The 14,604-nt window shown below is 41.1% G+C and overlaps 1 protein-coding gene across 11 annotated transcripts in view; it reads right to left on the bottom strand.

The window, feature by feature from the left end:
- LOC102713042 overlaps positions 1 to 13,600 on the bottom strand; it is a 39,592-nt gene extending 25,992 nt beyond the window's left edge. For 9 of the 11 annotated variants that reach the window (XM_040525757.1, XM_040525756.1, XM_040525758.1 and 6 more), the window contains exons 1-3: positions 8,646 to 9,186; positions 5,463 to 5,697; positions 5,085 to 5,183 (exon numbers count right to left, since the gene is read on the bottom strand). In XM_040525757.1, coding sequence (XP_040381691.1) covers positions 5,085 to 5,183; positions 5,463 to 5,697; positions 8,646 to 8,671 — 360 coding nt within the window. In that variant the 5' untranslated portion in view covers positions 8,672 to 9,186. The other 2 variants (XM_040525755.1, XM_040525761.1) reach the window with 2 other exon arrangements.
- Positions 13,601 to 14,604: the final 1,004 nt, after the last annotated feature.

Raw genomic sequence — 14,604 nt, 5'->3', positions numbered from 1 at the left:
ATTTGGTTTTTGAGGGAAAAGTCTACCTCTAACTCACAATAGTAGTTCATGATATGTTTTAAGTTCTAAGCTTCATCTTATTTAAGGGTGCTAAGAAAATCAATATTCACCCTAATTCTAGGTGCAGGTTGCATCTATTGTTTCCAACTATCCTATTGGTTTAACAAAAGAAAACCTACGTTGGTTTTGAAGTTACTTGAGTTTATTATCCATAGTGGCATAGTACAGCTGTTGTTAGCATTCATACTAAAATTTTCTTGGTGCTAATGGTAACCTCCTAGTGGTAGGAGGTGTAGACTACGGTGTAGGGGAGTAATGGAGTTTAAGTTTTATTTTTCTAGGTTGCAATCTATACTCCTTGACAAGTGTTTTAACTAACAACTAATATTTATTATATTAATAGGGGTGGTGGCCACTTAAATCTATCAATAGTGCCTTCTAGGCATTTCAATCCATAGTTAGCTGATTGCGGAGTCGGCTGGAGCGGCCTAGGACGACGCTCCAGAAGCGGCCTAGGACGGCACTCCTAAAGCGGCAAACATGCCGCTCACCCCACCGCCTACGGGAGCGGCTGTTGGACCGTCACCAGGGCCACTTCTAACTTATGTTCACCACAGGAGCAGGGCCGATTGCGCGGCAGCGGGCTAGGACGCGATCAAGCAAGGCCCGATGGAGGCCTTCATCTCTGAAGTTTCAAACTCGCCGCGGCCCTCCCTGCTTGGCCGGAGGCCTCCTGCCTCGATGCCGCAGCTGCGTGGCCGCAAGCCGGCCATCCCACGCAAGCCGGCCATCCTAGAGGGATTCAGACCGCGCAGAGGCTCGCAGATCGAGCAGCAAGGCAGTGGAGCTCGACGTCATTAATCTCGAAGGCGCAAAAGGTGGTGATGAAGATGGGGCTTATTGCAGAGGAGGCGAACCAGGCGGTGGTGTGAACAAGTATGTCGATCTCTTCAACGAGCCACTCTCCTCGCAACACGTCACCGGCCTCGCTGCTCTGCTAGGCCTGGAGCTGGCGTCAGCGGCCGAGGTCCCTTTTGCTGCCTCGGCCACCCAGGCTCTGGAGTCGCCGGCATAGGCAGGGCATCACCTGGGCGGTAAAGTGGTGTGGCTTCCTGTTTCTGTACCCATGACAAGTTTTTCTATGTTTGTGTGGGAAGTGTGTGGTCTAAATAATTTATCAAAGTGAGCGGCTGTTAGGGAGGCAATAGTGAATGCTCGTGTTGATGTAGTGTCTACAGGAGTCTAAATTAGAGGTTGTGGATGTAGCGGTAATCAGGGAGACTTGTGGCCCGGCTTTTGTTGATTTTGTGTACCTTCTGGCTGTTGGAACCAGAGGGGGTGTTATCCTTGCTCGGAAGGATGGGGACTACAATGTTGTGTTGTTGCATGTGGGGTGCTGGTCACTTACTGCCAATTTGAAGCAAATCTCTACGAGTGAACCAGTTGGAATTACTGGAGCTACATCTTCTGGGCAGGCGGTACACCCGGAGTAATGAGCAGGCTAGGCCGATTTTGGTGAAATTGGATAGGGTTTTTGTCACACCAGATTGGGACCTAATGTTCCCTAATTGCAATCTTCAGGCGCTCAGCTCTTCAGTATCTGATCATTGTCCGTTGCTACTTTCTTGCGGCACTCTGTAGTCAAGGCCAAGAAGGTTTAAGTTTGAGAATTTTTGGTGCAAGCTTGAAGATTTTCAGGAAGTGGCTGAGCAAAGCTGGGGCCGTCAGGTACAAAGCGAGGACCCTTTTGTGATTCTCTACGTCAAGATGGCCAGGTTAGCTAAGGTGTTGAGGTCCTGGGACAGAAAAAAATCAATTCGATAAGATTTCAAGTACAGTTAGCATCGGAGCTTATCCTGCGACTGGATGTTGCTCAAGAAAGGAGGCCTCTTACAGTGCTGGAAAGAAATCTGAGGGGCCTACTAAAGGGGCGCAATCTGGCTTTGGCGGCGCCAGAGGATTAGAGCCAGAAAGAGGGCAAAGATTTGGTATCTTAAGGAGGCGGACACCAACACCTCCTATTTTCATCTCAAGGTGAGGGCTCGTAGAAGAAAGCTGACAGTTCAGTCCCTAGAGCATGAGGACCATGTGGCGGCCACCCAGGATGCCATGTTGAAGCTGACCAGAGATTACTTCCAAGAGGTGATGGGGGCCTCGAAACCGGCCGAGAGGCACATTGATCTACAATCGCTCCGCATGGTAGCGCTTGATCTGGCTAAATTGGAGGTTCCGTTCACCGATGGGGAGACTTGGAACGTGATTAGTGAATTGTCGGCGGACAAAGCGCCAGGGCCGGATGGGTACACAGGCCGATTCTATCAAACATGCTAGTCCACTATCAAGCCGAAAGTAATGGCAGCTCTGCAAAATTTTGGGACGGGAATTCACAGAACTTTCACAGGTTGAACTCAGCAGCTATTGTTCTCCTCCCGAAGAAAGACTCACCAAAGTTGATCAAAGATTTCTGCCCAATAAGCCTGATCCACAGTTTCTCCAAGTTGGCAAGCAAGATTATGGCCTCAAGATTATCAAGAAGGATGAATGAGCTGATTCCTTTCTCACAGACGGCCTTTATCAAGGGGAGATCAATTCACGAGAATTTTTTGTTTGTCAGAAACCTGGCACGACGGTTTCATGCAAGGAAAAACCGATGGCGCTTCTGAAGCTAGACATCACGAGAGCCTGACTCGGTAAATTGGCCCTTTCTTCTTCAGCTTCTTAGGGTTAGGGGGTTCGGTGCCAAGTGGATTTCCTGGATCACGCTGCTTTTTTCCACCGCCCAAAGAACGGTCTGTTTGAATGGCTAGGAATGCCAACCACTCAAGCCAGCGAGAGGCCTGCGTCAAGGTGATCACTTGTCACCCCTCCTTTTTGTGATTGTCATGGATGTGCTCCACGCTCTCCTAGACCTGGCAAGGAGTAGGAAAATCCTATCCCAGATCGACAACAGGTTGAAAGTGCCAAATGCCTCTTTGTATGCCGACGACATAGTGATTTTCTTCCCACCGACACAGCTTGATATTTCAGCAATAAGTGCAACTTTGAAGCTCTTCGGCCAAGACTCCAGACACAAAGTTAACATGGCCAAAAGTGCACTCACAGCCATTAGGTGCACTCAGGAGCAAATAGGGGAATTGCAGGCAGCTCTTGGTTGCAGGGTGGAGTAGTTCCCTATCACTTACTTGGGCCTCCCACTCCTTGCGGGGATTAACGAAAAGTGACCTTCAACCACTCTTTGATTGTTTTTCAAAGAAGATGGCTGGGTGGAAACCGAAATTGCTATCTACATGGGACAGGCTGAATCTCATCAAATCGGTCCTCCAAGCCCTTCCGGTGCACTACCTTTCGGTTCTCCAGTCGCCGCAGTGGGCCATCAAGACAATTGAGAGAAAGTGCAGAGGTTTCCTGTGGAAAGGACAAGATGTAAATGGAGGGCATTGCCTAGTTGGTTGGCGCACGGTATGTATGCCAACGGAGGTTGGCGGGCTAGGGATAAAGGATCTGAATTACTTTGGGAAGGCACTGAGGTTGAAGTGGTTAGCACTGAGACAGGAGCAACTAGGCCAACCATGGACTTTGGTCCCATTTGAGCAACCAAAGGATCTCTAGGACTTGTTCTTCACGGCCTCAAAAGTGATTCTGGGGAACGGGCAAAGAACGAACTTCTGGAAGGCGGAATGGCTGCCCGGGGGGAGCTTAAGCAAAACGTATCCGTTGTTGTTTTCATATGTGGAATGAGCAGGAATAACAGTGCAGCAAGGGCTGCAAGGCAACCGATGGATAAAGGACATCAAAGGAGCGCCCTCCAATGCAGCAATTGTTGAGTTCCTGCAGATATGGGATCGTCTCCTTGAGGTGCATTTACTACCGGGAGTGGAGGATGCCACAGTCTGGAAGCTAACCGAAAATGGGCAATTTACAACTGATTCAGCGTACAGGCTCTTCTTCGTGGCAAAAACAGCCTCCGCAGGTGGCAAACTCTTTTGGAAATCGAGGGCACCCACGAAGGTCAAATTTTTCATGTGGCTTATGCACAAGGAGAAATGTCTGACGGCAGATAACTTACAGAAGCGAGGATGGCCAGGCCAGCCGATCGGCACCTTGTGCAGTGCGGCGAGGACTGTCGACATTTGATGGTTACCTGTGCCTACACATACCAGGTCTGGGAGGCGGTCAGGAGATGGGCAGGAGTGAGCTTTCCTCTGCCAGCTGAGATAGGCCTGCACATCGCCGAGTGCTGGCTGAAAGCGAGATGTTTTCGAAAAAGCTACAGGAAAAACTTTGATACTTTGCAAATCCTGGTGTGTTGGGAAGTGTGGAAGGAGCGCAATGCTCGTATATTCAGGCAAGCTAGCATATCGCCCTTGCAATTGTTCGGTGGCATCAAGGAGGAATTGGCAGTGTGGACAGCTGCTAATTTGTTCAGAGTTCCAGAGGGGATAGGCTGATCATCTCGCCCTGGTTGTAATGTGCTGCTTGGACCTAGTAAGGGCCACTTAGCTGTTCTTAAACGGCTTTTCTCTTACTTCTGCCCCTAGGGCACCCCCTTGTACATTGTACATCCCCTGCTTAAATGAAATTTGGATGGCCATCCCGGCTAACTGGGTTTAATGCTACTCACCAAAATTCACTAATTTATCCCTCATGGTTTGGGCTGCAAGAAGTTATGAAGCAAGCAACCTAAACTTCATGATGCATCCTGAATCAGCGTTGTTGCTACTACTAAAAGATCAAAATTTTATCTCCTATGGTTTCCTACACAATATTAATAAGGCTGCGTACACGACTCAACATATTTGTTTTCTCGGTAAACAAATACTCTGAAATGTCATATCCTAATTAAACCACAAATGTTGTGAAAACAAGAGAATATTATAGTGAGATGTTTTTAACTTAGAAAATTATAAGTCAACTATCATACGACATATTCAAATAAATTACATGTAGAAAGGAATAGTGCAGTTCAGCTTCTAGCAACCTCAAGAGAAGACGATTGAATTACATCCAGAAAGTAAAAATGGAGTGCAACTTCTAGCAATGTCAAGAGAAGACAATCAAAGTAGATTATTAAATACTAGTAATACCTTTTGCAAATCTGAATGTAGAGCATCTACCCTTCTCGCCGTATCATAATTCCGATGAGCTGAGTTGCTCGAGATAGCTTCAAGACTCGTCAAATTCTCCTGAAAATTAGCATAGGCTGAATAATTAGACTGACTTGACTGATTCACAGAGTCACAAACATGGTCTAAATAATTTGGTTGTACACGACCTCGCCAGACAGTTTGGTGTGTGTTAGAACACCTATTGATCTGTTCTACACAACTATGATTAAATGTAGGAGTAACTAAATCCGACCTATGACAAACTGATTCACATTTGGATCAGTAAACACAGCTACATACTTCACAAATGTGTGTATTTTGACTAGCAAACATAACAAATCAGCAAAGGCAATGCACCTGCCAGCAAGAGGCAGCGAATAAAGTCTTCAGACTATTGTAAATAATCCTACATATAATTAGTTCAGAATATAAGAAAAAGATGTGTGCCAAAAGAACAATATTGATTATGCACAATTTAGTGAGAAAGTAGTATCCCATAACACTTGACATCCTCGTAGACATTGAATAAAATGTCCAGTTCATCTCACAGATACAGCCACAGTTCTTTGGCTGGTCTTGGTTCGTTTGATAGCTGCAAATTTGCAGGAGAAAAAGCATAAGTACATTACCATGCGTTATTTAAGAACTTAAGTGCATTTCAAGGATGGATTTGGATGCCGCTGAAAATAATCCATGTCTTCTACATATTCTGGAATGATAAAACAACAAACAAAAGACCTATAGACTATAACAAAAGAATCTCCGTACAATCAATCAAAGAAATGTCAGAAATGGCATATGTAAAACAAAGGTCCTGTCAGCCCTTTAAAGTAGAATTACAGAGCTCAGAAAAAGGTGACTAATATCATCTTTGCTGATACTTAAGTCAAATATGTAACTAGAAAATGGAGACCCTTTGATTGATTTCTTTTTGCGTAGAATAGTGTTTCCAATAGAATGTCACATCAATAGAACACATCTTATCACGAAAAGGAAGTATATGCCTGTTGTGCTATCGATAAGCTAAAGAAATGTTAGTGAAATGTATGGTAGGAGATAATTGCAAGTTTATATTGTGAGTGTTGTTAACAATGCTATCCAACGCAAACCACACATATGCATGCAGGATAGTCAAGACACATCAAATTCTGAATAGAGATAGCGCATGAACAATAATTTACAAAATCACAAACATAACATAAACAGGTCATCTGCTTCTTCCAACATCGGTCCATCACCTGTCACTGCTAATTTCTGAATCATGCATTCAAAATAATAGTTCTCAGTAAAACATAATTCGTAGGCCTACCAGGTAGAGTTTGGACAGGTAAGAATCTGATATTTCAAACATGATCTGCTAACATCAATAGAGTTTCCAAACCTTACACGCATGTCAAGCTACTACAAATATTTAGTGCATCTATCTCACCATCAAGTGCATCTATCCCACTGAGCGAATTCCCCATCCCTGTAGTAGTAAGACCAAATTCCCCACCTTGTAGCAGCAAAACCTTAGGTGAAAAAAACATGAGAAGTATAGACAAAACATCAGAATTGAGCTCACCACCCATCAACACGACACCTTCTCCAACGCAGCAGCACAAGAAAGCTCAACCGGCTCAGGCAAATATGACCATAGACTAATCAAGTTGAGTTCTGAAGAAACACGGTAGGACGAACTATAGTAAATATCCCCATCCTCTTGCTAAACCTAATCACCACCATTGCTTCGCTTATGCTTATACTTATAAGCCAAATTTTAAATTTTCAACATTAAATTTGGAGTTGATTTTAGGGTTTTTTCACCAAAGTTTATTTTACAACCTTGGTTTTACTCGCTAACAATACACATATAAAAGTCTTATTCAGAAATTATTATCCGTTTGCAAATATACCCCCAATATAGAAATCAATCAGCATCCAAAGGAAATAACATTGAAGAACAAATCTGCACGGGCGAACAAGGAGGAAGGCTCGATCATTGCATCCAATCGCTTCTTGCTGCCCGAGGCCCCACCGCACAACGTCCTTTTGATTAACCAAAACTTGACGAAACAAAAATGAGAAGAGAAAACTTGAATGAAGAAGACCTGGAGGGGATTAGACCGATGTCCACGCACCCTGTTGCTTACGAGGAGCTCGGCGAGGCAGTTGAACCAGGCGTCGACGGCGGCGCGCCGAGCAAACAGCCACGACTCCGGGGGGGGGGGCTCCGTTAGGGGTGCTCGCGGACGGCACCGAGCGTGAGGACCAGATTGGTGGGGCGGTAGGTGGGCTCCAGGTCTGCGTCCATATCTAGGAGAGCGGGAGGCCCTCGACGGTGAGCAGCACGCCGAGAAGACACGGGCGCAGGTGGAGGCCGTGCGTCCCGTTGAGGGTTGGTCTCCTGCCCCGCCCTCAACCACGACGGCAGCCGCGACGTGGATGTGGGAGGCCATCGAGCGGAGGAAGCGAGACAGACTTGGAGGTGGCGACGAATGGATAGCTGGATGGATGAAGGAAGGGGGAAAGGAGGAGGTCAGGAGGGATGAGAGGGGATTAGGTTTTCCTGACAGGCTAGTTGTTGTCACAAACAATTGATGGGCATTTCGTTAAGCATTTGGCTACCGCCAAGCAATATCTAAACCCAGCAAGCAAGAATCAAGCTTATTGTTGCCACATACCATTGTTGCGCATTTTGTCGAGTACATGGCAGGCAAGAATCAAAGTCCCGTTACCTTCAGCCACTTTCAAGGCCATCCCTAGCATCCACATCCCCTGCCAGTGCTACATAGTCGTGCAATATGCGGACGAACTAGTTCTTTCATACGTTATTATTTGACAAAACAGGGCTGTACTATCATCCTAGCATGATAAAATCACAAAATCTTTATATAAAGTTATGTCCAAAGTTTTCTTTGTTCTAGGAAATAGTTGGAAATTTTACCCAAGTGGATTTCTGGGGAGAAAATAATATAGGTAGACTACTCAGATCAAGAATGGACGATACACATGTCAGATTTTTTATCTTTTTAACTAATGATGCAAAACTTCTAAGAAAATTACTAGAGCTTCCTCACTGGGTTTAATGCTACTCACAAAAATCACTAATTTATCCCTCATGGTTTGGGCTGCACGAATTACGAAGCAAGCAACCTAAAAATCATGATGCATCCTGAATCAGTTTAGTTGCTACTACTAAAAGATCAAAAATTTATCTCCTATGGTTTCCTACACAATATCATTAAGGCTGCAAACATGATTCAACATATTTGTTTTCTCACTAAACAAATACTCTGAAATGTCATATCCTAATTAAACCACAAATGTTGTGAAAACAAGAGAATATTAAAGTAAGATGTTTTTTAATTAGAAAAATATAAGTCAACTATCATATGACATATCCAAATAAATAATATGCACAAAGGAATAGTGGAGGGCAGCTTCTAGCAACCTAAAGAGAAGATGATTGAATTACATGCGGGAAAGAAAAAATGGATTGCAACTTCTAGCAATGTCAAGAGAAGACAATCAAAGTAGATTATTAAATACTAGTAATACCTTTTGCAGATCTGAATGTAGAGCATCTACCCTTCTCTCCATATCATAATTCCGATGAGCTGAGTTGCTCGAGATAGCTTCAAGACTCATCAAATTCTCCTGAAAATTAGCATAGGCTGAATAATTAGACACACTTGACTGATTCACAGAGTCACAAACATGGTCTAAATAATTTGGTTGTACACAACCTCGCCAGACAGTTTGGTATGTGTTAGAACACCTATTGATCTGTTCTACACAACTATGATTAAAATGTAGGAGTAACTAAATCCGACCTATGACAAACTGATTCACATTTGGATCAGTAAACACAGCTACATACTTCACAAAATGTGTATCTTGACCAGCAAACATAAGAAATCAGCGAAGGCAATGCAACTGGCAGTAAGTCATTTTTATCCGTAGCAAAGCATGGGTATTTAGCTAGTCAATAAAAAATGTGGATGTTCCACAAAAAATGAAGGGTTAAAATGCTCCCTAATGTTCACCCAACATTTATGGCATAATAAAAACGAAATAGCTACGCTATGGTTAAAGAGGAATATGACGTACCATACAAAAATACAAAAGAAAATAACAAATATTAATTATAGATGAATCTACTCTATATTTCATTATAAAAACAAAATAGCTATGAACAAAGTATTTGAAGGACATAACAGATGAACTTGATAACAACACCAATGATAATTAATCAATTGGTAAGTGAAAAACATACCTTGTGCTAAAGCATACCGAACACATTTCATGGGAACAAATGTAAATATATTAAAATTAATGGACAAGAAGGAACAATGTTGTTACATTTGAAAGAAAACATCAAACTTTGTGAAAGCAAGAATATTAAAGTTGGTTGCTTTTGAAATTGAAATTGTAAATCTAAAGATTCAAGACAATCAAAATAGATGATAAACTACATAGTTATACAATTTTCATATCTAAATGTAGACCATCTACTGTCTGCTCGATATAATAAGTCCCATCAGAAGACATGCTGAATAATAGGACTGCCATGACCAATTCACAAAGTCAAAGCACTATATAAAAATGCAATGTCCTTCCAACATCAATCAATCATTAGTCACTACTAACTTTTGAATCAGAATTTCGAAATAATGATTGTTAGGAAAACATAATTCAAAAAACTACCTGGTAGAGCTTGGTCTGGTAAGATACTAATGATAAGCTACTACAATGGAGTGCAGCTTCCAGCAACCTCAAGAGTTCAAACAACCAAAATAGATGGTGATGCTAGCAATACCAACCAAGTCAACCAACAGCGCCCACCAAGAAAAATACAATGCCCAATAGTTATTTACTAGAAAGGAATAAAATACCCACTCCTTTGTATTTTGATGTGTATGGTGCAGGATCTCACAATACAAACTTTTGTTGGTAGCTAAAAAATGAACACTACATGCAAAGACAGATGATCAAGTTATACTGAAAAGGCTTCGTTAATTGCATAGAAATCGACTAATAGAAGACTCCAGGCCACATAGAAATAAACTAACAAATTTAGAAATCAACTAAGAAATTTAGACACACAATAACCTTCAATAACCATAAGTGAGCAGAACATTTGAAGGGTAACACATGCAATAAATAATGGTACTAAAGATACTGAATAAAAAAATTATTACCAGCAAGTCATAGCAGTGAAACAAGATATATCATCAAAAATTCTCAATGATGGTACAAAAATATGCAACAAGGTCACCAAATATACTTACAATGTTTACCTGTAATCCAAAATGGAAAAATATTACTAAATCAGTGCAACAAAGAGATTGAAACTAATAGAGCAGACATAATTGTAAGTCTATAAAATGAAATTAAACGATTTACTACAAGATTTTAAAACATGGAAAATATTTGAACCAATAATAGCTCTATGGATACAATAGAGTTCCATAACGAGGCTTACCACATGCACACGTAATAGGCTTACCACCTGCACACCTGAAATTAGTTCACCCGCAAACATAAATAGTTAGGTCCTACCAAAAATTAATTAAAAATTGATATCTCCAAATGTGAATTTAGAGAACAGAAAATAAGAAAACATTGAAGTGATATTGAAGTGAAAAGTTCAGGTGTCGTGTGCCCATGGATTCGCAGAGTCAGTGGGTGCAGCAGTCAGGATCAAGCTAGAAATTTGATCCCAATGCTTGATATCCAATTAATGCATGCAACAATTATCTATTTCTCTGCCCATAATTCCTGTAGTATTTTTAAAAAGTTGTTAATAGAGGGAGAAGTACATGATTATCTAGCAACTTAGTGACATTGGTGAGCCCACTTACAAATCCCAGTAACATGATGATCTGATTCCAACAAAATGCACTGATTTGCAAGGCTGGAAAACAAAGAGGATACATAACCCTTTGACAAATTTGTACAACTTTTAGCTCGACAAAGTGCATAATGTATTGGTTTAATCAAGCAGAGACGATAAATGAAACAAAAGCAAGCATCACCTTCCTCATACACCAGTACCACAACTATGCTCAGTTACCATAGATCAGAAGCCAAATATTGATTGTCCTGGTTGGCAATGATAAAATAAGAAATAACATAACATTTTTTCTCTTGTACTTTTATCAAATTCAAATACCACAGAACAAAATTAAAGCTAGTCAGATAAGCTAGCTAAGATTGGAGCAATGACTAACTGAGACTGACCGACATAAAAAATGGTTCAGAGCATGGGGGAGGAAAAAACATGTTGATCTTTTTATTCAGTGTTGATCTTCACAAAAGAAAAAAGCATGTTGCTCTTTTTATTCATTCACTCATCTGATTGAGGGGCTATAACCAGAGCAGAGCAGGATAGTACTGGTCCGTGCAAGATAATCATTAAAAGGCCAGGGAGAGGCTCATGAGAGGAATTGAAGCTAGTTAGAAAATACGGTGACAAGTTTCATGTTTCTCCAGGGACACAAGCTAAACGTTCAGTGTTATACTTCAGTACATTTCTTGCTTCTCCTCTCTCTAATTGTTATGCTATAAATTGTATGATCCAAACATTACCATGAAATTTTGGACCTGCAGTTGGTAACAGAATCAGTGCTGCTGCCACCACCAGTAATCACAAGCAGGCCTCAGGACCAAAAAAAGTAGTACACAAGTAACCAATTTTACTTATTATCTCATCATTAGCAAACTCCTAACCAGGACTTGTTTCAAGAGAAATAGCGAGTTTCTGTAAAAATATCTAGAAAACCAGCAAATACGAAAGGTGGTGTTTCTATAATAAGAAATGAAAGAACAAAACAATGATCACTTACACAAACCAGCCAAAACCAATTCCGCAACAAGGAAGGCGATCAAGACTATGTCGACAACCTGCTTCATAATCTTGAACTGAAAGCAAAACAAAGAAGATAAGATTGTGGTGGTAAAATCGTTCAACAAACTGATCTGGATAACTATTATAGTTAATTTGGAATGTAAATACACAAACACAGATCAACTACTTAATGTTAGACCAAGCGAACACCATGTTGTGCTAGAAAAAAACCAAGCATGTAATCTTGCACCATTGATTACACCATGAAACTTCATTCCAAGCTAAGATACTAAAGCTGCTAACTGCATTAAGCACCACCCAATAGTCATTACACTTGCTGCTCAGGTTATGGAGAAATAAGGTGTTAAACACACAAAAAAATAACAATCCAACAACATGATATAACCAAAGTATCAAGCAGACCACCCTAGAGCCAAATTTGGACCAACAACATGAACATTTTCGCATAATCACAGCAAAAATTCAATCCTAGAAAACATAGAAAATTTCACGTGGATGTCATATCCCCTATCCCGTCATCATGCCAAAGATCTGTAGACTGTAAGCAAGAATTATGCCCCTCTAGCCATCCAATTCACCCAAAGGACCATATCAATCACTCACAAACTGGTGTTGAATGACTCAGATCTACTAGAACCCCCCAGGATTTAACCCCCAGTCACATAGCTCCTTGCAAGGCCAACCTGCAAACTCCTAGTTCAGACCTAACCGCCACCCCCATACCACTCGGGATCTCTCCAAACCAAGCAGGCAAAAAATGCAATGTTTACATCCCCAAAAGAAGAGAATATTAAAGTGAGATGTTTTTTAATTAGAAAATTATAAGTCAACTATCATACGACATATCCAAATAAATTACATGCAGAAAGGAATAGTGGAGGTCGGCTTCTAGCAACCTCAGGAGAAGACAATTGAATTACATCCAGAAAGTAAAATGGAGTGCAACTTCTAGCAATGTCAAGAGAAGACAATCAAAGTAGATTATTAAATACTAGTAATACCTTTTGCAAATCTGAATGTAGAGCATCTACCCTTCTCGCCGTATCATAATTCCGATGAGCTGAGTTGCTCGAGATAGCTTCAAGACTCGTCAAATTCTCCTGAAAATTAGCATAGGCTGAATAATTAGACTGAGTTGACTGATTCACAGAGTCACAAACATGGTCTAAATAATTTGGTTGTACACGACCTCGCCAGACAGTTTGGTGTGTGTTAGAACACCTATTGATCTGTTCTACACAACTATGATTAAAATGTAGGAGTAACTAAATCCGACCTATGACAAACTGATTCACATTTGGATCAGTAAACACAGCTACATACTTCACAAATGTGTGTATTTTGACCAGCAAACATAACAAATCAGCAAAGGCAATGCACCTGCCAGCAAGAGGCAGCGAATAAAGTCTTCAGACTATTGTAAATAATCCTACATATAATTAGTTCAGAATATAAGAAAACGATGTGTGCCAAAAGAACAATATTGATTATGCACAATTTAGTGAGAAAGTAGTATCTCATAACACTTGACATCCTCGTAGACATTGAATAAAATGTCCCGTTCATCTTGCAGATACAGCCACAGTTCTTTGGCTGGTCTTGGTTCATTTGATAGCTGCAAATTTGCAGGAGGAAAAGCATAAGTACATTACCATGCGTTATTTAAGAACTTAAGAGCATTTCAAGGATGGATTTGGATGCCACTGAAAGTAATCCATGTCTTCTACATATTCTGGAATGATAAAACAACAGGACCAAATTAGCACCCAACTGAACTAAAATTTTAGCCCAAAACTGCAACGCAATAGTATTGATATTTAGCAGCAAAGTAGTAACAGTAATTGAAAGCTGAAAAATCAAGTGACCTTCTAGGCATTTTCAGGAACATCAATAGAGTTTCCAAACCTTACACGCATGTCAAGCTACTACAAATATTTAGTGCATCTATCTCACCATCAAGTGCATCTATCCCACTGAGCAAATTCCCCATCCCTGTAGTAGTAAGACCAAATTCCCCACCTTGTAGCAGCAAAACCTTAGGTGCAAAAAAGATGAGAAGTATAGACAAAACATCAGAATTGAGCTCACCACCCATCAACACGACACCTTCTCCAACGCAGCAGCACAAGAAAGCTCAACTGGCTCAGGCAAATATGACCATAGACTAATCAAGTTGAGTTCTGAAGAAACACGGTAGGACGAACTATAGTAAATATCCCCATCCTCTTGCTAAACCTAATCACCCCCATTTTTTCGCTTATGCTTATACTTATAAGCTAAATTTTGAATTTTCAACATTAAATTTGGAGTTGATTTTAGGGTTTTTTCACCGAAGTTTATTTTACAACCTTGGTTTTACTCGCTAACAATACACATATAAAAGTCTTATTCAGAAATCACATATAAAAGTCTTATTCAGAAATTATTATTCATTTGCAAATATACCCCCAATATAGAAATCAATCAGCATCCAAAGGAAATAACATTGAAGAACAAAATCTGCACGGGCGAACAAGGAGGAAGGCTCGATCATTGCATCCAATCGCTTCTTGCTGCCCGAGGCCCCACCGCACAACGTCCTTTTGATTAACCAAAACTTGACGAAACAAAAATGAGAAGAGAAAACTTGCATGAAGAAGACCTGGA

This window comes from Oryza brachyantha, chromosome 7 (genome assembly GCF_000231095.2).
Source record: "Oryza brachyantha chromosome 7, ObraRS2, whole genome shotgun sequence".
In the NCBI taxonomy this organism is placed as follows: Eukaryota; Viridiplantae; Streptophyta; class Magnoliopsida; order Poales; family Poaceae; genus Oryza; species Oryza brachyantha.
Note: the sequence above shows the minus strand (reverse complement) of the source record. Positions and strands in the feature narration are given on the sequence as shown.